The 24142-nt window shown below is 35.5% G+C and overlaps 4 protein-coding genes across 4 annotated transcripts in view; 2 read left to right on the forward strand and 2 right to left on the reverse strand.

Annotated features, from left to right (window-relative positions):
• Positions 1–11950: 11950 nt before the first annotated feature.
• LOC108830783 (homeobox-leucine zipper protein ATHB-53) lies at positions 11951–13098 on the forward strand. The gene is made up of 2 exons (XM_018604365.2): positions 11951–12470; positions 12780–13098. The coding sequence occupies exons 1-2, from the start codon at positions 12027–12029 to the stop codon at positions 13029–13031; spliced, it is 696 nt and encodes a 231-aa protein (XP_018459867.1). The 5' UTR covers positions 11951–12026; the 3' UTR covers positions 13032–13098.
• A 939-nt stretch (positions 13099–14037) lies between these two features.
• Positions 14038–16508, reverse strand: LOC130496978 (zinc finger protein ENHYDROUS-like). Its single transcript, XM_056989748.1, has 3 exons — positions 15952–16508; positions 15249–15845; positions 14038–15033 (listed from the first exon to the last, which is right to left on the reverse strand). Exons 1-3 carry the CDS (start codon positions 16067–16069, stop codon positions 14225–14227), a joined length of 1524 nt encoding a protein of 507 aa, XP_056845728.1. The 5' UTR covers positions 16070–16508; the 3' UTR covers positions 14038–14224.
• Positions 16509–18431: 1923 nt separating this feature from the next.
• LOC108830781 (uncharacterized) lies at positions 18432–20018 on the forward strand. Its single transcript, XM_018604362.2, has 3 exons — positions 18432–18936; positions 19008–19349; positions 19436–20018. Exons 1-3 carry the CDS (start codon positions 18649–18651, stop codon positions 19913–19915), a joined length of 1110 nt encoding a protein of 369 aa, XP_018459864.1. The 5' UTR covers positions 18432–18648; the 3' UTR covers positions 19916–20018.
• Positions 20019–22179: 2161 nt separating this feature from the next.
• Positions 22180–24142, reverse strand: part of LOC108830785 (zinc finger CCCH domain-containing protein 62) — a 2654-nt gene continuing 691 nt past the window's right edge. The window contains exons 3-9 of the mRNA XM_018604367.2: positions 23956–24079; positions 23811–23872; positions 23627–23678; positions 23440–23545; positions 23213–23311; positions 23012–23126; positions 22180–22912 (exon numbers count right to left, since the gene is read on the reverse strand). Coding sequence (XP_018459869.2) covers positions 22626–22912; positions 23012–23126; positions 23213–23311; positions 23440–23545; positions 23627–23678; positions 23811–23872; positions 23956–24079 — 845 coding nt within the window. The 3' untranslated portion in view covers positions 22180–22625. The remainder of the gene's footprint in view (positions 22913–23011; positions 23127–23212; positions 23312–23439; positions 23546–23626; positions 23679–23810; positions 23873–23955; positions 24080–24142) is intronic.

Raw genomic sequence — 24142 nt, forward strand, 5'->3', positions numbered from 1 at the left:
TTTTGCATCATCTATGATGCATCTCTTTTCTTGGAAGTTCACTCGGTATCCGCTTGAAACAATTTGTGGAACACTCAACAAATTTTTCGCCATACCCGGAACCAAGAACACATTTCTGATGGTCCTCTTGCCACCTTTGGTTATGACAGTGATATCTCCTTTACCTGCTGTCATGACCATGCTTCCATTTCCAATTTGTATTGGAACCTTGATACTCCTATCAAGTTTTGAGAAATAATTCTCCTCCTTTGTCATATGATTAGTTGCTCCACTGTCAACAATCCAGACATCTTCCATCACTGTTGTTGCTGCTTCACTCGCACTGAACAACGTGTGGTCTTCATTCAAGTCTTCTTCTTCAAGACTTAGATGTGCTTTCTCCTTTTTCTTTGAGTAGCACTGATTTGCAAAGTGGCCTAACTTACCACAGTTGTAACACTTCTTGTTACTCTTGTGATCCTTCTCTGGATCATCCTTCTTCTGTTTCTTCAGACACTCACTCTCATTGTGGTTGTTCTTCTTGCAGAAACCGCACCACCTCTTGCCTCCACGGCGCTTTGAGTTGTCGTGTGTGACACCAGAATTTTTCTGTTTAGCACGAGCATCGAATGCTCCTTCACTTGTGCTTTCTTCTCTTACAGCCAGCCTTGCTTCATGAGCCTTCAAGATCCCGATCAACTCTGCCATCCTTGTTGAAGTCAAATCGCTTGTTTGCTCCAATACACTGACTATGCTATCGAACTTGGCTGGGAGAGAGATGAGTATCTTTTGTATGAGTTGAACATCGGTCTTCTGCTCTCCATGATAAGTTAATTGATTTGACAAAGCAACCAACTTATCTGTGAAGGTCTTGACGTCTTCATCCTCATTCATCTTCAGATTCTCATACTCCCTTCGCAACGTTTGAAGCCGAATCAAACGAACCTGAGGAGAGCCTTCATACTCTGCCTTCAATGCATCCCACGCCTCTTTGGATGTTGATGCTGCTGCAATCCGTGAGAAGATCTCATCTGATACGGCAGTTTGCAAAATTTGCAAAGCCATCGTATCATTCGCCATCGCTTCTTCTCTAAGTGATCTCTCCCTCGTTGTCTCAGGGGTATCATTCACTTGTGCTTGTGGCACTGCTTCGCCTTCTTCAACCACAGACCATAACTTCCTGGTCTTGAGAATGGTTGTCATCTTAATGCTCCAGAAGTTATACTTCTCCCCATCGAATATGGGTATAACTTGATTGTGATTTTGCATCGTCATCCTTCTTGATAAATCGTATGCAAAAATCTTCTATTCTCCACGCAAAGTGTTTCTCTCAATAGTGCTTTCTTCTTCGTCCTCTCAAACGTAAAGCTCTGATACCATGTTAGACTTTTACCAACCGTTTATGTTACACAAAGATCACAATGTGTTACACACGAGTTCGGAATAAGAAATAAGATAGACGCTTTAGACTTATTCAACAAGTTACGAATTTTGTATACTTATCTGGAAATACTTTGTCTTTATTGAGATTCTGTGATGATGTTTACAACAAATGATTGATTTTTATATATAGATCGAATCAATACCAAGAAGAGACACACCTCTTCATGAAGAGTTACAACTCTTTGTGTAATAACCAACAAATAACTAACTTATGTAAATGTATTTAAGAGAGATTAGATTATATAGTTTAACATCTTCCTCCATACCCTATACTCAAGCAAATTAAAAAAAAATATATATATCAAATCCTTTATAGTATATACATAGCGATCAGGTTATGAGCCCATCGTACAAGTACTGGCCGTATCGTTGAAGCGCGCGCGAGCTTCGAATCTTCTGCTAACTTGAAATCTAGAATGAGATGATTTAACTGAAGATCCTCCAGAAGAACCAGAACCCGCCGATCCCTCGGACTATCCACCCGAGAATGACAAGCTAAGCAACGGCAGAAGCAATAAGGAGAGGAGAGAAGAAGCAGACCCGACGTGGAGGCGTTGACGATCACTAACATAAACGACGACGTTTCAAAAATTTCGAAACATTAAAAGGCGCGGAACTCATATTTGGGCCCCAAGGCCAATTTTGTTATTATATTGCGCACAAATTTAAGGAGCGCGGCCCATATATCAGGAAGCGGACCAACAATGTCAAAGAAACAAACACCCCATAGAATTCAAGGAAAGCCCACTCCAGTGTTGTTGGATTAAACAAACACCCGCTTCTTTTTATTCCGACAACTCTTATCTGCGCTAGGAGACATGTTCTTAAACCTGATCCAGCACAGCACGTACCACGTTCTCTAGTTTTGTACGAGAATACAGTTTGGATTAATGTTGATATACAATGAGGATCCATGTGACTTGTTAATTTTAGTACGGCTCTCTTTATACTAATCGTTTATGTTTATATCTAAATCAGTATTATAATCTTTTCCTAGTATCTTAATCACCGCAAAGTTTTTTTTTTTTTTGTTTAACCTGGAGGGACTTCCACCCTCAGAGGCCAATCCTTCGGTGCGAGACGGACCATTTGGTACTATGGGGAATTAGATATTCCAATTGCCTAGCCAGCGGTTCGAACCCGGGTGCATATTGGGGCCGAAGCTCCCTCAACACCACCAGGCCAACCCCGCTGGTTAATCACCGCAAAGTTGATAACACTTTATTTTATTTTTTTTATTGGTGATGTTTAGTAGCTTTAATTAAACTTTACGGTAATAGACAACGTTTCCAAACATAAAAATGAAAAATAAAAAACTACTACCATTTTTTATTCATACTGAATTAATTCTATGATTAAAAAGTATTTTCTAGTCTATATATGCAAGTCTCAATACTTATAAACCCGATTCTGCAGTTGCTTAAATAGATTACATATAGAATAATACTTTTTCTTGGGTTTACCCTCTAGAGTGAACATTTAGGTTCAGCAACCAATAGGAAGTTGTCATTTTAAATCTAGTATCTTTTAATTAAGGAAACAAAATAATTTGCCAAATAATGTTATGCTTTTAAAATAAATAAAAAGATTAAATAAATAAAATAACAATAGTTCTAAAAATATTATTTTTAAAAAATATTTATTTATAAGATTTAGAGTTTAGTGTTTAAGATTTATAGTTTAGAATTTATCCAAATGTTTATTGTTTTTCCAAGGGTTAGAGTTTACCCAAGGGTTTAGGGTTTACCCAAGGGTTTAGGATTTAGGATTAGAATTTAGGGTTTAGTGTTTTGTTGACAACAAGTGTTTTTCCAAAGGGTTTAGGGTTTACCCAAGGGTTTAGGGTTTAGGATTAGAGTTTAGGGTTTAGTATTAGAGTTTAGGGTTTAGTTGACAACATTATTTTTTTAATTCGTTTTTATATACTATTTTTATTTATTTTTAAATTTTATTTTGAAAAGATAATATAATTTGACAAGTTATTTGTTTCCTTAATTAAAAGATACTAAATCTAAAATGACAATTTTCTATTGGTTGGTGAACTTTTAGGGAGTGAACCTAAAAATAACTCATAGAATAATAGCGAAAACGACTGTAATTTATATTCAACTCCGAGATTTTTGTTATAGATATGAGTTATTCTTGGGTTCACCCCTAGAGTGAACCTAAAAGTTCACCCAACCAATAAAAATCACTCATTTCATAATTGATATCTTTTAAAAAAGGAAACAAAATATTTTCAAGTTATATTATGTTTTTAAAATAAAAAAAATAAAAACAAATAAAAACAATAGTAGTTACAAAAAATGATTTAAAAATATATATATATTTTTAACATCATCAAAAAAAATATATATCCTAAACCCTAAATCATAAACCCTAAATCATAAACCCTAAACCCTTGGGTATACGCTAAACCCTTGGATAATCTTAAACTCTAAACTTTAAATTCTAGTATATGCAAAAAAAATTAGATATTTTAACGCCATCATCAAAATACTAAACCCTAAATCCTAAACTCTAAACCCTAAACCCTTGGGTAAATCATAAACACTTGGATAATCCTAAATTTTAAATCAAAAACACTAAACACTAAAACAATAAAACTTAAAAATACTAAACCCTTAATCTTAATCCCTAAACTCTTTTTAGGATTAAGGATTTGGTATTTTTAAGATTTAGTGTTTAATATTTTTAGTTTAGAGTTTAGTGTTTTGATGATGGAGTTAAAATACTTTTAATTTTTTTTGCATATATTACTATTTTTATTTATTTTTAACATTTTTTATTTTAAAAACATAATATAACTTGATAATATTTTGTTTCCTTTTTTAAAAGATATCAATTGTGAAATGAGTGATTTCTATTGGTTGGGTGAACCTTTAGGTTCATTCTAGGGCTGAATCCAAGAATAAGTCTATAAATATATAGTAAAAGCCTGCAATCTGACTTTTTGTCCGTATTTTATCTTATTTAACATCCGACTAATTATAGTAAATTAGTAACAGTGGGGTTGCCGGTTGGTTAACTTTGACTGAGTCTCGCTTATTATTTATTCGATTGTTTTAACTTTAACCAAGTCAGGCCAATAGAGCATTCTTTGGGTTTCCGATAAGTTTACATTGGGCACTAATTAATTAACCACCCCTAAATCGTGGCATAACTTAGGGGCAACTACTGTTGTAAAAACAAAACTTAAGGGCAGGTACTGGTCAATTTCAGCCATTAAGGAGGTTTAAGGTTGTGACATTCGCCTTTTCTATAAAGATTGCTGAACCATCAGATTGCTTTTAGTTTTGCTATTAACATGGACATATGTGAATTAATCTAAATTTAAAAAAATTTAATGTATGCAAAACTACAGATCGAATCTTGTATATCTTGGTTTTGGATATTTAGGTTAAGTTGTCCATTATTGCAGCACTTGCCTCAAAATAATCTTGCTGAATAAGTTTATTAGCGCTAATCAGTCGCGAGCACAATCAGAATTATAATAGGATTATAGTACGAGTGTGTTGATTGATAAGCTTTTGATTAATTAAAAGAAAGCAAAAACGTATGGAATCTTTCTACCTACTTATCTATCTGTTACGCGAAGCACTGAGAGAGTTGGAAGTACGGGAAACAAGGAAGGCAAATGTTGGGATAAACATGACATTTAATTCTTTTAATCATTTTGCTTTAGTGATGATTAATTCGGATTAGTTTATTAACATACATTATTATATACTAAAAAGGACAAATAAATCGTAAGTCCCAACTCAAAAGCATATGATAAAAGGAATCTATCCCGCCCCATATGCGCATCTTCTTTCCTATTGAACCATAATTATTTTTTCTCTTCTTTACCCCCCCAAATGTACATAACTAAATGAATATATATAAGAAAAATGAACCCTAGTTGATTAACGACTGTATGATTTTATCGTTACTTTCAAACTAGAATCTGACATTTGGGTTTGAATCCCTAGCTATCTCATATTTATTACGACTTGTATTTAATCCCATATTAAGACAAGAGTAACAAACCTACGGGAACTCCAAATCTTATCCATATATAAATTTTAAACGATCCATACATTACAATTGCAATTAAAATAAATTATTTTACACACATATCCACCCATATAAGAGCGACTCCATCAATGATACGTGAAGAGAGTTTTCAAAATTGATTAGTTTCTAATTAAAATAAAAATGATTGATGAGATTCTAATACACATCCAATAAAATTTCAAAAGAGAATTTAGAACATGCGCAGTGATCATTTTTAGGTGAGTTTCTTCCTCAAAAAATTAATAAACTAAACAATAATAGGAGAAAGAATACCAAAAATTTGAGAAACGTTTTGTCATAAAGACACTAGAACTTGCAACAGTAAAAACGTTTCTACAAATGTAACTCATTTATTGGTAAGGTATTAAAATGATAAATTAAAAATAATTATAGAAACAACTGTTATTATTTTATTATTGTAGAGAAACGCACATGATCTCTCGTTGCTGCTGATGCTCTTATTAAGTGGATATTAGAGTATAATTAACTCAGGAAATTTAATGTGGAGTTTTTAGATTAAGAATTGTTTCTTAACTTTTAACTAAAAAGTTAAAATCAGTTCTTAAATAAAAACTTTAAAAACTGGTTCTTAGCTTTTTTAATTAAAAATTAAGAAACAGTTCTCCATCCTAAAAATTCTAGATTAATCATAGTTTTAGAACTTCATCAGCCATTTTTATTTTAATTAGAACATCTTCGATAGAGGTTCTTTCCATTGGAGTTCGTAAAATATGTATTATATACATAATACAATTTTAAGAGTTAGGTGGTTTTAGTAATTAATTAATTTTTGAGAACCCTTCTTCGCACCATTGATAAGGACGTTCTAAAGTCTATCAAAACCACATATATCGCTTAATGGCTAAGACTTGAGTACAAAATTAAGGTAGTGCATGTAGCTTTGCCTTTTTGGGTGATTTTCTTATGTTTTATGTCTATATATATTCAGCTTTTGTGTGATAATGTTGTAAATGTGACTAACGATCAAGTTAGTTATATCGAACATAAATAAACATGCATTGCCTGATGCATTGCTATTTTTGTAGCCTCAACTTTGAAGGTATTTCCATACCGAGTCGTTACCCTGTCAAATGTTTTTTTTGGGGGGTTTTAAAAAGTTTGTTATATATGAAAGGAAACTTCTGAAGTCAAACGATGTAAGAGCAACATTATCAATGGAACTTTTTAATGTCCTTAGCATATTCTATTAATATTTTTAAGTTTAGAATCAAAGCTAAAGATTTTTCTAAATTTATAGATTATTGGTGGGATTTGTGTTGTATCTTAAACAAAAAGCCAAATACTATATACTTAAGTGGCGGTGTTATCAACATGATGAGAACTTATCAGATGGCGCTAGTCGCACACAGTATGAACAAGCCGGTCTATGTTGCAGCCGAGAGTTACAAGGTAATTTTGATTAGAGCGAGAGAGTCTAGTTAATGATAGTGAAAGCTGTTTTGTGTATGAATGTTTGTTATGTTCATTTCATTTAAGAGAAAAGATGACCATGAAATTACCATGTCCACCTCGTCCATGCTATACGCCACAGCTGAATCAAGCAGCAGCTTCACAGGAACGTCGAGTTTCGATAGCTCATTTGATAACAAAACTCCTGTTCCATCCGGCCTTCCCTCTATAATTCATGGAAACGGTCTATTGAGAGAATCTACTAATACTACAAAATCATAAGAGAAATAGACCTAATGACAACATTACATAGATCACAAACACCAAAATGTATCAGAGACACATAACATCATATACAAACCATGAAAGAGGCACAAGACATTAACTGGCTATGACTTCATACCTAATAGGAACACAGAGAGCATACAACAACATGTACCTAATAGGAACACAGTAGAACAAACAAGTGTGGATATTTAAAGAGACAGAAAAAAAGGAATATGTGCATAGAACTCGGAAGAGCATCTATTAAATCAAACCTAAAATATGTGCTTTCGTCCTGTAGATCCTGCAACTGATACATAAAACAACAACAACAAAAATAAGACAGAGAAGAAAAGAGAAAACTGAGATCAATACAAAGTGCGATTGTCCTTTTGTTACCAACCACAACGAACGTAAGGTACAATAATGACTTGGTTTAAGTTCAAAGCACAATGAAAATTAGAGCACAAACACAAATTCCACGAATCCAAGTTCAAATCCAGAAACAAAATTACAATTGAGTTCCACAAAATCAAAGAAGTTACACAGTTTATAACTGAAAAGTAAACACCTTTCACATCTTTTTCTTCTATTCTATTATGATGTAAATAAATAAAAAAGTACCTTACCCTGCAAGAGATTTCACCAAACTTCTCAGCACGTTCAAGGAGACGCGACTTAGCCGAGTTAAAATCCTCGTACTCCAAAGCAGACGTCCTCGCCACGTATCTGATGAACAGATCGCATCCAGCAGTCAAAGAGATCGAAATCAAGGTGAGAAGAACCGTCGAGAGAGAAGCGAAGACGAAGAGAGAGGTGCGGTCTATGGAGAAGCGACGTCGAGGGAGATGCGTCATCGGTATGATTATCGGCTTTGTCAAGAGAAATTCGCCGGCTAGAGAGAACCGAAGACGACGAACACGAAGAAAGAGAGACGCGTCGGCCATACGCAGCATGACACGTATCACTTAAGGACGAAAAGAAATGTATCTAAGCTAAGGACGTCCTTAGCTTAATTGGACTTTTTGATTTATTTTTGGCCAAATAATGGCTAAGGACTTTTCTAAGATTGCCCGATAACGATGATCTAATATCGATAGAGCAATTTTCACCAACCATGCGTCCTTTTTATATATTTTGGATCTAGCGTGGATCTATCCCCCAAAAAAAAACTTTCATTACAAAAAGAAAAAAAAAAATATTCCCTCATTTCATATTATAAGTGGTTTTAGACAAAAAAAATGTTCCAAAATTATAAAAAGAAATTATATTTCAATGCAACTTTTTACTTATTGAATACTGTGCGATTAATTAAACAATATTTATTTATAATTGGTTAGAAGTACTTATATTGTGAAACATGTGGAGTATTTACGTTGTTCCTCGTAAACACTCGCATTCATTTGTATTCTATACATTGTACATGTGTAAAATTCAGTTATTGATACTTAGGAGGATGGTATAATCTAATTAAAAAAATGTTCAATATTGGGGTACTAAACAATAACGAAACCCACTCACTCTAATATTGAAAACAGAAAAAAAAGAATAAACAAAATGCAACGGTAAAAGTCAAACAAAGATGAAGGAGGAATCTGAAGGTAGGAGAGGCCCGGAGAAGGAGGGAACGTTGGAGAACACGTGGCCGATGTAGAAGTGTGGTCCAAGGAAAAAGGGGTATCAGGGAGACGACACGTAACAAAATTAGTAAGCATGCCCATGTGATCCCTCAAATTTACATCGCTCCTTTCACTTGCGTGGAACTTGTCTTTGTCAGCCACTTTCATTCCTTCCTTCGTTTTATTCTTTTAGTAAGTGGTACTGATGGGACATTAATAGTAGGATAAGTATTTGTTTGTGTAAATAGGAAACAAGTAAACAACCCGTAACAAAACCAAAACTCGAGCTAGTCCTTAATTTCCTTATATTAGATCCTTACACAAACGAGATTAAAGTAGTTGCAGTTGCAGTTTTCCGGTTATGTACACCTCTTATCTGATGATGTATATGCATGTGCTTCCACATAACAAATACTGTTCTTTCACGAAACCATCTATAAGTTTTATCTACAAACACGTTTGAGTTGATATATATATAGAATGTGACGTAATAAACTTATAAGAGACATTTATCAAAAAAAAATCTTATAAGAGACAATATGATAGCCCGACAGTGGACACCATTCTTTTTTTTTTCACACTAAAAGATGATTTTCATTGATAGATTTAGAGATGAGATACATAATTCATACACATAGCCAGCAGAAATCTAAATTCTCTGGAGTCAAGAGCCAGCAGAATTACTTGAATTTTCTGGAGCCAAAATAAAACCTGAACAAACAGTGGACACCATTCATAAAATCACATTTATTCGTGATCTGGAAAAGAACTTTTAACATATGTGAGTTGTATGATGTGTCTTCCTCCAATTGTGAGAATAGCTATGGGGAAGGGGACACACAACTATCAGAACTTTATCCGTTTCATATTCTAATTGGATGAAGAATATTAAATTTACATTACCCGAATATCTGAATTCAAAATATCAAAGACGACATGGTAATAAATATATCGAGATAATTTTTTTATACAAGTTGAAATTTGATCGGTTTTTAAGGTTTAACTAACATCTTCAATCTCTTGCCTTCAAGTCGTATTTTGGTAAAAATAAAATAAAATACGGAATTACTTGAAACATTTTGACACTTCGGTTATCTCTTATTGTTTTTTAACCTGCAACGGGAGTGTTCAGTAGATAAGTTGAATTTTATCGTCGTCGCCATTTTGAAGGCCTCGTGAACCTCACGTGCATAGCCGTCACTCAGTGTCTGAATTCACTTTCCTAATCTTCTTCTGTGAACTATTTATTTCTTCCTAATTATATACCTTCCTATGAGTCCTGTTCGTTTCCTAGTTCTTACGCATTACACACCTAAAAAGGGCAGACTATATAGCCTTTATTATATTTTTTACCAAGTGTCCATTTTTCTATAATGTATGTGTAGACTATTATTTCTTTTTTTAACAAAATGTACTATTTAAAACCTACAATCATGTCAACTATATATATTTTTGTTTGGAAGCCCTTAAAAGCAGGCGCAATGCATGTTAAAGGAATAAGCTACAAAGCTTTGTTTTTTTATAAGAAAAAGTGGAATAAGCTACAAGTTCACAAAGCCTTCGGTGAATTTGTATTGGCTTAGTGTGCGTATTTCATTTAGATATATTTTCCTTACACCTTACAACTTTGAAATACTTGTACAAAATATAACCATAGTCCATAGGTCTCACAACCTTCGACGTTCGATGATACGCGGAAGTCTCAAAATATTTATGTCTTTAATTTGAGGTAACATGATTCCATATGAATTTTGTTTTCCGGCGTTATGATAATTTATGGCAGAAGGAATTTCGTTCGCCTGATGAACAAAGAGTTTTAATTAATGTGCATACGTACAACGCAAAGGAGGTCATGTTGAGTTAGTCGCATGGCGGATAACTACAACACTTGCTGAAGCAAAATTCAGAACGATGATGTTTCAAGTAAATTAGTAAAAATGAAAATTCTGAAGATTCGCGGATATAGATTTATTAGTCACTATATATTAGGTAGTGTAAAATAATACTCAGTAGGGAAAATAGAAAAAGGAGCATATTGCTTTTCCAAATGGAAATGAGTGGTCTCGAGCTCCGAAATCAAAGAAAAAATCCCTATAAAAATGACTAATTAACAGTATGCTAAAACAAGTAAAGACAGAGACAGTTGGTGTATACAATTTATACAGATAGTAGACAAACACAAATTATCTAAAACACAAAACACGTTAATATCCAATAGTTATCCACATGATCGGATCACTTGATTGCTTACTTCAGAATTTGGTCGCCTTCGGGATCCACACCACGTCTCTTGTCCACAATAGCCACCCACATTATTTCTATGATTTAATACGTCCGTTATAATGCAAATTATGAAATGCAGCTTTCCTCTTCAATTTTATCATAACTAGAATACATTACTTTCAAAATTTCAGTTATCACTTTCATCTAATAAGATGTTTCAAAAAATGTTTACATGTAAGAGAATAAAAATAATTGTTTCTAAAAACTTTTAATTCAATTAAGAAAAATCAAAAATAAATAAACAATTTTATCTCAAGAAACTTTTGTTAATTACTTATAGACAAATATATAAATAATGCTATAATATGAGTTTTTTGTTTGTTTATTTCTGTTATGTAAAATTTTACTAGATGGTAATTTTTAATTTTTAATAAACAGTAACTATGTTGAATATTATTAAAACAAAATAATTGAATAACATGAGTAAATATGAAAAAGTGAAAATGGTATTAATAATTAATAACAAATTGGATGTAGAATTATTTGAATATCTTTTTCACAAAAAGAAAATGAAGCAAAGATTTGAAGTAAATGTTGATTCGTTTTTTTCTTCATTTTGATGAAGAGAATAAACTTTAAAGATAAAAATATAGTCAATCACTCGAGATGTTCTAAAATATCTTAATAACTGAACATATATAAGTGTGTCATCCTCAAATGTTTACCCCCGGAGAACATAAAATATCTATATTTGAACATGTATATCATACTCACAAAATCATTTTATATTCAACGCACTGTCCTAGACAGAAATAAATAACAGATGGCATAAGTCAGATGAAATAAAAATACTAAATAAAAGGGAAATAACTCAAGAATAAGGTCATAAACTTCCGGCTTATAAAAAGCATCTCGTAGGACTCAACCTTACCAAAGTCATATCCTATTGTATCATTCTCCTTCAAACATAGTCAGAGAAAAATAGCAACTCTTGTCTGAAAAAAAAAAACTAGAGAGAGAGGGAGATAAAGAATGGATCAAACGTCGGTGCTAAGCTCTCAAGAATACCCATACACGATCCCAACCCAAAGCGAGTGCATCATCATTTACCAGATTGATGGATCATCATCAGGCGACGGATCAAAGCAAGTGAAGCGGCGGAGGAAGAGGAGAAGCAAAGGGTCGTCAGCCACCAACGAAGATGACGTAAGGGCGATGGAAGGGATGTTTAGGAAGAGGAAGTTGACCGATGAGCAAGTGACTATGCTTGAATATAGCTTCGAGAATGAGCACAAGCTTGAGTCAGGGAGGAAAGAGAAGATCGCAGGAGAGTTAGGTCTTGACCCGAGACAGGTGGCTGTATGGTTCCAGAACCGCCGTGCAAGGTGGAAGAACAAGAAACTCGAAGAAGAGTACGCTAAACTCAAGAGCCAACACGATTCAGTCGTCCTCGGCCAATGTCAGCTCGAGTCTCAGGTATAAATTTTCTATCTTCATCATATATAAATCAAAGAAATTTATGATGAATGTGTTCATGACTATGTACATACATCATAATGTGGTTGTTAAGTGTTATAGAGATGTGAAAGCTTAATAAAATTGAAACATGCATAATAAATATTTCAATCCGGTAGGCGTATAGGCCCACAAATGACATGAGTGGATTGGCTCGTCATCATTTTTTCTTATCCATACAAACTCTATTGGGCTCATGATAGCCCATTTAGAATTACCTTACGTCATTGATATTGATTACTAATTTATGTTTGCATATCATTTTTGCAGGTGCTGAAACTGACAGAACAATTGAGTGAAGCTCAGAATGAGATTCGGAAACTTTCAGAACGACTTGTTGTCCAAGAAACATCAACAAACAGTTCAAGTTCATCGCTTTCCGTTGAAGCCAATGATGCACCAAATGATTTCGAATTTGCACCAACGGATACTACCAATTACAACATTCCATTATACATGTTGGATAATAATTATTATTTACAAAACATGGAGTATTGGGATGGTTTGTATGAGCAATTTTAACAGCTTAAGTAATTTGAAGTCTAAAGGATGAAAAAACATGTACTAGAGTTAATGTAAAAAATAGATGTTGGCCACAATTCTGTAAATGTAATGTTTTAAATATCTATTTTAATATATAATTCAAGTTTCTTATTTTTCCTCTAGTTTCATTATACATATAAAAAATCTGATATAAAAGTAATACACTGGCTAATTTACATAATTTGGAGATAACTACTTCTAAAGTATGCATAATCTAACTTTCATTGTTACCAAATTGATCTTAAATTCAGCTGAAAAGTACAGAGCTGGAAACAAGCTAGCATTTGTATATTAGTTCCATACCAAATCGGCCATAATCTAACTTTCCCATTAGCTTAGCCTGCTCTCGAATGGCTGATACAGAGTAAGACATAAGTTCAGCGAGAAAACAAGCCAGCATTGACACCAGCTTCAGCCCAACCGCCAACACCACCAGCAACACCAATAGATTCTTGTTTCATCATCGCAGATAACAGGAACCAGAAACTAGGAAGTATGTTATTTACGTAGATTGATTTAACCAGGTAAATTAAAATATGATGTCGGTAGATTTGTCTGTATTTTCTGTCATGTCTTTCTCTAATTCTGAAAATAAAAGTTAGAGGATACACCTATTATGGATGGACATGGACCTACAATTGACTCCAAAACAATTGCTTGGTCTATTCTCCAATCAAGTCGATTGATCATTTGTTTATTCTGTCCTAAATCAGGAGTTTTCTAAATTTTTTCTTTCGAGTAAGAAGAGAATATACCCACAACCTAACACAAAAGATACAAAGTCAAGTCATCTCCTCAACTTTCCCCATCAGTGCAACAATTCGATCCCACCATTTTAAGACCAGCAACCAAACATACATTTATTAATCTTAAATTTCAATCCGCACCTAATGTTTGTCACTTCATCAATCATCATCATGTTCAGTTATCATCAATTTTAACCCCCCAGGACTTTTGAAATCCATCTAAGAGCATCTTCGCAAACTCTATAAAACACCAAGTTGTTGTTGTTTTTACTAGCTAGAAGCTTTTATGTACTTATGATTAAAATTAACACTAGAGGAGCTGCTGCTGCTGCTTTCACTAAAAACAAAACAAAAAAATACCAAAAACATACAACAAACTTATAAACTATATAATATATACTACACTCTTCTACTTTCATGTCTCTCTTACAAACTTCTACCAATGTCTTTGCCTGGAAACTCCCCCGCAGTCCCAAACACATCCATCCCACCCCCACCTCCTATCGATGTTAACAGAGCTGACAACCCTCCACCAACGGGATTACTACTTCCATTACCAACAGCTCTCCCCAATCCAAGAAAGTCGAGTGTCGTCTGTTTCGGACCAAACACGCAAGAGTTCCCCATCATTAGCTCTTTCAGCCCCGATCCTCCGCTCCCACCGCTGCTACAAGGCGGTAGTAATCCCAGCCCAAGATCGTGACTGCTGAGTTCCATTGACGAGGAAGTACTCGACACAATGCCTAACCCGCGAAGTAACGAGCCACCTGAGCCAGTGGAACCCATTTGGGCAGCTTTCTGGAGCAATGCGGTTGCTGACATTGCTGGTTGAGGTGGAGGAAGACTCAGAGGGGTTAGGAAATGCGGTGGTGGATGTGGATCTTGTATCGTTGTCGGTCCAACGTACAAAGAAGGATTGGTGGAGAGACAGAGAGATATGGGTTCCATGGAGGAAGACGGTGGTGCAAATAGACTTGTGGAAGGAGTTGAAGAAGCATATAAACTAGGCGAAGAGGTCGACGATGAAAACAAGCCTGCGTATATTCCATTGTTGTTGTTGTTGTTACTAGTATGATCACCGCTTAGACCCGATGAGGTCACGTTGAAACCGATGGTTCTTGGAGTGCAGTTGTTGTTACCACTACGATCATCATCGCTTATAACCGATGAGCTCACGTTGAAACCGATTGTTCTTGGAGCTTCTTCCATGATGACTTCAAGAGGGTTGGGAGATTCTGGAAACAGAGGTCATTAACATAAGAGCATATGAGACTTCTTTCGATCTAATAAAAATGCATAATATCAATATTGATATTATATGGAAGACGACGAACAAAAACGTTTTAAAAAAGGATGTAACGGCGGGCGCTACAGACAAAACAGTTGGTGTGTGTAGCGACAAAAAAAAAGTTGGTGTAATAATGTTAGCTAGAGAGTTAGTGTTGTGTACCTGAAGAACTCCGAACCGAGGGAGAAGCGATTTTGACAGGCTCGGTCTCAGCAGAAACATTCGGTGGAGTAAGAGGAGCGGCGGCCGCTGGTGGAGATTTGAGCTCAGGTTGAGGATAAAGTTTATTGGTTTGATTCTTGGCACTCTCTTCAGCCAAGACATCACAGAAAGCTCTGTGGGTAATGAAGCTATCTTTCCTGGAGAAGAGGGTTCCACAGTCGCAACGATACTCCTTGGTGCCGCAAATCTTGGAATGAGCTTTCCAATCGGAGTGAACAGCATACTTCTTGGAGCATTTATCGCACTTGTACTTCTTCTCGCCGTGTTTCCGACAAAAGTGTTTCTTGATGCCGGTGAGATCGCCGAGAGCACGTGAAGGGTCGTGGTGAACGCAGGCGGAGACAGGACAGACGTAGACTTTCTTCCTCACAGCGTCTTTGGCGGATCTCTGACGAAGCTTCCAGGGGAGGTTGTGACCGCGGCGGTGGAGCTGGAGGTTCTGGTCGCGTTGAAAGCCTTTGTTGCAGATTTCGCAGACGAATCGGTTCGTTGCCATAAGTGTTTTTGGTGACAAAGCTATCACTTCCGCCCCTGGATCTTTTTTTTTATTTTTTTTTTTAAAAAGAAAAAATATCAGTGAAGCTACTGAAAAGAAAAAAAACTTAGTTTGGATATTTAAGAAAAAAGTAGAGAGTAGCCATACCAGGCATTCCGGGGAGGTTACGTTTCTTCTTGGGAGGTGGGTTTAGGTTTCCGGTGGAGGAGACGCCGCTTGCATCCCCTGAAACCGTTGATGAGTTCTCTAATTCAACCGGTGCCATGTCCCCAAACTATTACTCAACTAACCAAAGAAGGAAGTCAGTCAATCAGCTTTTCCTAAGAAACCTTTTTTTCCACCAAAACCTTTTCTCTCTTCCCCAGAAAAATATCAAAACTTCATTTTGACCCAAGAAATCTACTTACTACTAATTATTTAGCCCACAACTCTCTCTCTCTCTCTCTATATATATATCCACCGATCTAATTCAACGGCTGAGATTCCACCGGTGATTAGTTATTCCTACTCTTCCTCTCTGCAAACAAACAAAAAAGGTGACTTCGAGCCTTTCTTTCTCTGGAAGAGAACCACCGAAGGCGGCTTTGTGAGAGACTTTCTTAGCTTTGATTTCTTTTTGTTTGTCCGAGACAAAGGAGCCTTTCTTCTCACTTTCTCTCTCTCTCTCTCTCTCTGGACGGGGGACAATTATACTACTATTTTTTCTTTCTCACCTTTTCAGCATTTCATATATATTTACCCCCAACAATTTCTTTTATAATTGTGTCGGCTTTCCCCCTTTTTTCTTATATTATAATTTTTTGGATTCCCATGCACAATATATTAAACTAAACAACCTTCTCTTCTTTCCTTTTATTTTTGTTGACGGTGTTAAAATATAATGCACCAAAAATCATTAATGAGTCAAATGGTAATTTTTTGACCAGTTTATCAACCAAAAAAAAAAAGAAAAGAAAAAAAGATCATAGAGGAAAACTGCATGTGGTTTTATGCAGTTCCCCAATAAATGCAATATCAGGAATTTTATTATTTTTCTATTGTGCATGATACGTTAATCGACTGACCAAAGTATTTAATTTCCCTGATACTTTTATCGAAATTTTCGTTTTCATTTCTTTTTCTCTGTAATTATAATATGTTTTCTTAACAACAATGTAATTTTAATTTGTTATCAGTTTGCTAGGATTTTCTTTTTTACGAGAAACAAATTAAAGGAAGAAGCAACTATTCACCTCCAGTGGCGGCGATAGCAATAAGAAATAGCGTTTTGTTTTAGCGTTTACATGCCTTGTAGGCATTATGGACGCTCAGATGCTGCCACGTGCTCCTGTTTATCTCAGTTTCATGTCAATTGGATAAACTGAACGGTGACGGGTGGAAAAGTACAAAACCAGCTTGGATTTTTTGCGTTCTGCTTACACCGCAACATCACTCGACATTTTTTTCACTACAAGAAAGTAGTAGTTATTTATGAAATAGAAAGGACCGAAACTTAATCGCGATTCTATGGAATTTATGAGATTATCTATGGATATTATATGTTGACAAAAAAAATCTTAGATTACAAGTTGTGTTTGGAAAGTTGTAATAATATAGATTTGATAAAAGCTTGTAGTCATGTTCCTTTTATATAAACGTCCATTAGAACTAGCATTTGACTTTGCAAACATATAAATTAATTAAGTTGGGCCCCGTTTTATTGCTTTCCCTTGTTAGTTTCAAAGGAGGAATTATTTAGGCCCATGGGTCCCTCCACAAGCACACTATTCTGCCAGCTTACAAATTCCTTAGCATATGGTCCAAAATAACAGTCCCAACCACTAATATCCAATAATCTAACATTAGCGAATTATCATATTTAAAGATCTTGTATTGTTGTGTTGATGATCTTGATACGTATTAGTTATATAAACTAATCCTTAGTAGCATTTGAGATTTACAAGTCAGCATCATGATTTTCTCAATTTAATTATATTAAAAATATATTTTGAATTGATTAACAAGTATGCAAATTCTGATATGTAAATTAAGACTCTTTTGTGTTTTCATTCTTGTTTGAAATCCTTATTGGTTTTTGTCTTTTTGATATTGGGTTGGACCAATTATTGAAAAGGACAAGGCTGACGCTGGTTTTTAATGAGTAGCCCCCATGGACGTTACACCACTCATTATTCATTCAAGATTTTTATATATATGTTGTCCAGAGAAAGATATGGTTCAAATTGTTTGTCCAAAAATAGACACATGAATTGCCTCTGGTTTTACATAAGTATGACATCATTGCATACTGTCTATTGAACACTGATGGACAAATATTACACGAAGCCAAAAGAAGAGGGCAACCCAAGACCAAACAAACCAGCTTAAACGGTATACAAGTAGGAAATATCTGTTTGTTCACAAAGATTAGTCTTATTATAAATTTACGCAACAAATCCTAAAGACGAGGACAAACCAAGACCAATCAAGTGACATTCGAAATAAAAATTATTAATCTCAGTTATCACATGACATGCATATTACCTGTGACTCGCATATTATATTGTTCTCAAGAACAATAGCTAATCAAGATAAATGTTTTTTTTTTAATAGAAGAACCGAAAACAAAGGAGAACCACGAATATTAACTGGAAGAAAGACCTTTTTAAAATAATTAAACATGAACGAAAACAGAGAGTTTCGAATCACCATTTAACCGAAACAAAAAAAAAAAGAAAAGAAGAAGAGGTTTGATGAAATAGAGGCGTGCTGACAATCTTCGAACCATTTGTAGGTTTTGTTCAATCGATCGCTCATAGAACAAAAGAAAATCATAAGAAGAAGAATCGAAGGAGTGGGAAGTGCATGAGGAAGCTGTGTCCGAACATAGACAGAGACGATGGTTTGGAGACGGTTTTGGAAATTCCGATACCGGAGGAGTTGTTCTCCGGTATGGGAAATAGCGTTGCGCTGAGGTGTCAGAACATGATGACGTGGATGAAAGCTCAGACGTCTGATAAATTGTCGCAACCGCTAATCGCAGCTCGTATCAACGAACTTCGTTTTCTTCTCTATCTCCTTGGATCGCCTCTTATACCACTCCAGGTTCAAGTTGGTCACTCTGTTCATAAGCCTGTCAAAGATTCCTCCATTGTAAGTCATTAATTAAGCTCCAACTTAGTTTAAACTGGTGACGTACGATCTAACCACTTATTTGATTTTAGCAAGCCTCGACGGCGAAATACATAGTGCAACAATACATAGCGGCGACGGGAGGACCGGCGGCGTTAAACGCCGTGAACAGTATGTGCGTGATTGGACAAGTGAAGATGACGGCGTCAGATTTTCATCAAGGAGATGATTCAACGGTGAATCTTAAAAACAAGGATGAAATGGGTGGCTTCATATTGTGGCAGAAGGATCCAGACCTGTGGTGTTTGGAGCTCGTTGTGTCTGGATGTAAAGTCATATGCGGTAGTAACGGTCGGCTTTCGTGGCGACATTCTTCTAACCAGCAAACACCTTCGTCTACCGGTACACCGAGACCTCTCCGCCGATTTTTACAGGTACCGTAACCAACACGTTTCTTTTTTTTTTTTTCTTAATGTAGTTGTAGTAGGGTTCACTGGTTTATTAATTTTTTTTTTACTAGGGTTTAGATCCTCGTTCGACCGCGAATATGTTCCTCGACGCGACATGCATTGGAGAGAAGATTATCAACGGCGAAGATTGCTTTATACTGAAACTTGAGACGAGTCCGGCGGTTAGAGAGGCTCAGAGCGGTCCAGATTTCGAGATCATTCATCATACGATATGGGGTTATTTTAGCCAGAGATCGGGACTGTTGATACAGTTTGAGGACTCGAGGCTTCTGAGTATGCGGACCAAGGAAGGCGATGTTTTCTGGGAGACGAGCGCAGAATCGGTGATGGATGATTATAGGTACGTGGATGATGTGAACATCGCTCACGGTGGAAAAACGTCGGTTACGGTTTTCAGGTATGGTGAAGCGTCGGCGAACCATCGGAGACAGATGACGGAGAAGTGGAGGATCGAAGAAGTTGATTTTAACATTTGGGGTCTCTCGGTCGATCATTTTCGTCCTCCCGCCAATCTGCACATCGGGAACTGATTCTTTTCAATTCATTTCTTTTAATTTGTTACTAGGTTTTATAAGTATCAACCAGCGAGCCGGTGAAATAATTTAATAATAATATTGAGCTTGAGGACTGAAACTTGGATTACAAGCAAACAATAATATACTGAACCTACTAAAGTGATCTATAAACACTTCGTAGCGTGCTTGCTTGCACTAATAATGTACATGAAACATACATAATCTTCCACTAAAGTAAGACTTGACTAAAACATTGTAATCCTTGATCAAGTAATAAATAATTTTAGTTGTAAAAATTGCGTTTGTGCTTGTATTTATCCCGTGTTGGTTGGGTTGATCATTCATGCAGCAGACTGGCGATAACACTCTCGACGATGAGATTGACACTTTCCCTCCCAAAGCTCGCGTGTATTGACATTTTCCCTCCCAAAGCTCCCCCTACACGCAAGCAAGCTGCAGCCATATGCTCTAGTTTTTTTTTTATGTCATACTGAAATAATTAATAGCAATATCAGGAGAAGAAAAATGGAATTAGAAGAAGACCAAAAGAAAAAGAGTTACAGTGTTGATGAGCTAATGATGGAGGACAAAGCAGCGTTAGTCATCATCTTGGTTTAACATTTTGACATATTTCATCACAAACAAAAACAAAAAAGAAACGTTATTTCATTATTTGTTTGATATATTTCTCTTTCTTTTTGCATATTTCCTGAAACATTACTCTTGGTGATATTAGTAACTGTGGTTTTCTTATTAACTCTGGATTAGTGGATGTCAGTAATAAGACTGGAAACATGTTAAAAAAAATAAGACTGGAAACTATTTTGTCGATTTGAAGAAAATAAAACAACAATTAACAATTAACCAAGCAGCAGATTGTATGGCGAAGAAGATGACAATGGAAAGTAACCTATCTGTTGTTTGATTTCTTGTATTATCCTATTAGAAATTATCGATCGTATGATTACTTAACTAAATACCACATAGAATTTGATCACCGAGTTCCGGTTTCGAATTCGGTAGGTCTCGGGTGGAAATTGTTTCCCACAATATCCACCATCAATCATACGGGTTTACACAAACGCTCTAAACGCTCTCCTCGTATAAAAATGACACCATACGAAATACACAACAAAGAATAAAAAAGATCAAAGAAACTCTATCTTTTAGAAACATGACTCGAACAATATTTTTTAGTTTCTTCTACTTTTAATCTCTCTAAACTTCTCTTTGTACTTGTGTTTAGAGTTTCTCACGGATGATGAACCACACTTTGGGATGTTTTCTATTTATACCACAAATTTTGTTTAAATTAAAGTATATACCATATAAGATACATAAATATTTTAATTTCAAAAGTTTAGAAATATGTACATCCATGAGTAGTTAGAACTTAAATATTTTTACAGTTTTCATTTTATTAAATCATTAAAATATATTTTACATATCTTTTGTTATTTAAAAAAAATATTCAACAAATATTTTAAAAAATATTTCAATCCATGCAAGGTGTGTGTTATAAGATACTTTTCCATTTCAAAATACATGTTTTAGAGTTTTCTCACACAATTTAGTTATTTTTCATAATTTTAAACCAATAGAAATTTAATAAATACGTTTAAATTTACTATTTTTATTTAATAAAAATGTGTATTGAAAATGTAAAATATGTATATTGCAGAAACATTTTTAAAAAGAGTATATAGATATTTTTGTAATAGAGGGTTATAAAACTGTAACATATACTAAAAGAATGCCAAGCCAAGTGGGCCTTATGATCAGAGTTTTGCAATGGTTAAGTCGCTTATGGGCTGGAAAAATAAACAGATTACAAACTCCATGATAGCAAGTCCTCTAGTCTTGATGACAAAGATAGTAAAAAACATTGGTGGGACGGTCTTCTAGAACCCTTTCAAGAATTAATTAGTCAAAGCAAAATTCAGTCTTAAACAGAATAAGCATTTTAGAAATGAGGACATGATTTTATCAAGTAACAAACTGGATCAAGTAACTTGCAAGTACTGATTTTTCTCTCGAGTACTTGATATAGCAACTACTTGTTTTAAACAAGTCAAGTTCAAGTTCAAGTCCAAAATATAATTACTTGAACGAGCCAAAACAAGTAGCAAACCTTGAAAATTATCAAAAAATACCAAGTACTTGGCTTACGCCCATCCCTAATGACAAAGATAGTAAAAAACATTGGTGGGAAGGTCTTCTAGAACCCTTTCAAGAATTAATTAGTCAAGGCAAAATGAAGAGTCTTAAACAGAATAAGATGATTGAGAAACGGGTGATCAATAGAGAATAATGATCCCATAAAAATTTCTGACGTTTTAATGATTACAGAGAACGGACAGTTTACTATAAGCCAGGGAACTAAACAAAAAGTGCATATTCATTCAAGTTTAAACAATGAGTGTTGTATTACCGATGATGTGGTCTGTAAGTGTCCCTGTGTGCATCTCCTTCTCTTCTGTGACTTGATCCATGGTTGAAGCCACTATTAGAGTTAGAATGGTAGGTTTGATGGTTCTTGTATGGTCTGCGAGTATCCTCACCTTGTCTGTATATGTCTCCTTCACTTGTGTGGTTTACCATCGTATCTGAGAAGTAATCCGACTCCCTCACCCCGTAGTTATAGCTTGCATGCAGGTTCTCGTATGCTCTTCTCTGATGGGGCGTAACCGGCATAGCGAGTGTATTGGCATGTCCCTGGAAAGCATTAGACGTAGGTCTTCCATTGTAGAAATCTAGTGGTGGTCTTTGGATCCATTGGTTTGGCTGTGTTTGAAGAAGCATATGATTGTGAAGGGGGAGGATGTGAATGGTGAACATTGGAAGGAGGAGCATGTGTATAAGAATGAAAAGTGGGATTCATATAATTCAACTGAGTTGGATTGTTATGGCCCTGAGAAGAATGACTAGCCGGGATGTCTTGTCTATGCCTGTGGGTTTGATTCTCATATTTCTCGTTTTTTCTTGTCTTCTTAGGCTTTTGAAGTCGTCCATCTGGTGGTTACAAACACAGAAAAACCACCAAAACAAAAATCTCTTAGCTAATAATAAACATTACCTACAGCGAGGAAGAAGAAGAGTAAAGCATCTTACCTTTAAGCACATAGCCTGACTTTATTTTCCTTTCTCTCATAACCTTTCTAGCTGCGGCACCACGGCCGTGCTTTTCAGAAAGAGCTTTGACTCTGTCTTCTTCATTAGCCCATCGCTAGAAATTAATAGAATAAGCAAATATAGATGAACCAACACGTAAGCACAAGAAAGAAAAATACAACATGTTCAAGACACACTCACCTGCCTCATGGTCATTAACCTATAAAGGTTACGTCCTTTAACAAGTAAAGGGTACAAGGGAGGCAGTTTCTGTATCCCCTCGCACCAAAGCACCTCGATCTTTGGTAAAGAGACACAAATGAGATATGGGGTCAGTGTAAATCAAACTGAAGACCAGGGGAGGGGCTAATAAATAAAGAAAATCAAGACAATGATGATGATAGAAGAAGAAGAAGATAGATGCATACAGTGAAAGTGTGTTGCTGTTTAGAAGAACCGTAGCTTTCTTTAACAACCTGGCCAGCGACAGTTCTTGTCCCCATAACCTTCCCACTCCTTTTCATCTTTTCATACCTATTCCAACCCGCTCCAAAAATGTATAATCAAATATGATGAGGCTGTGGAATTAAAAAAAAAAGGAGGAGTTGATTTTACTTGTGATGAAGCTTCTGGGTGAACAAAACAGTGTCTCCTTTGCAGACATCACCTGCACCAATTTTCTAAGGATTGTCAAATTCCGCGGAGTGACGGGTCATGAGCTTTATATCAAATCCGTTCAACAACTAACTAAACTAACTAACAGAGAAAAAAAAAAGAATGAATCCTACCTATACATTACCTTTACAGTTAATAGCGAAGGATGATGTTGGATAAAGTGATTGGGCGTTCCCATGTTTGATCCTGCAAAGGAGAGGAGAGAAGATGATGAAAAGCCACTTATATCTGCATTTTGCGGTGCCACAAAAAGAGAAATAATTACCTACCTGCAATGCTCAAGAATTCGCTGAATAAAGACGGATTTAGTGCCAGATAATCTGAGACCATGCTTTCTCAGGTAAGCTTTGCATTCTTCTACATTTACATCATCCTTTTTCATATCCCTTCCACCTACCAAACACCCAACACATGGAGAGAGAGAGAGAGAGAGAGAGAGAGAGAGAGAGAGAGAGA

This window comes from Raphanus sativus, chromosome 6 (assembly GCF_000801105.2).
Source record: "Raphanus sativus cultivar WK10039 chromosome 6, ASM80110v3, whole genome shotgun sequence".
Lineage (NCBI taxonomy): Eukaryota > Viridiplantae > Streptophyta > Magnoliopsida > Brassicales > Brassicaceae > Raphanus > Raphanus sativus.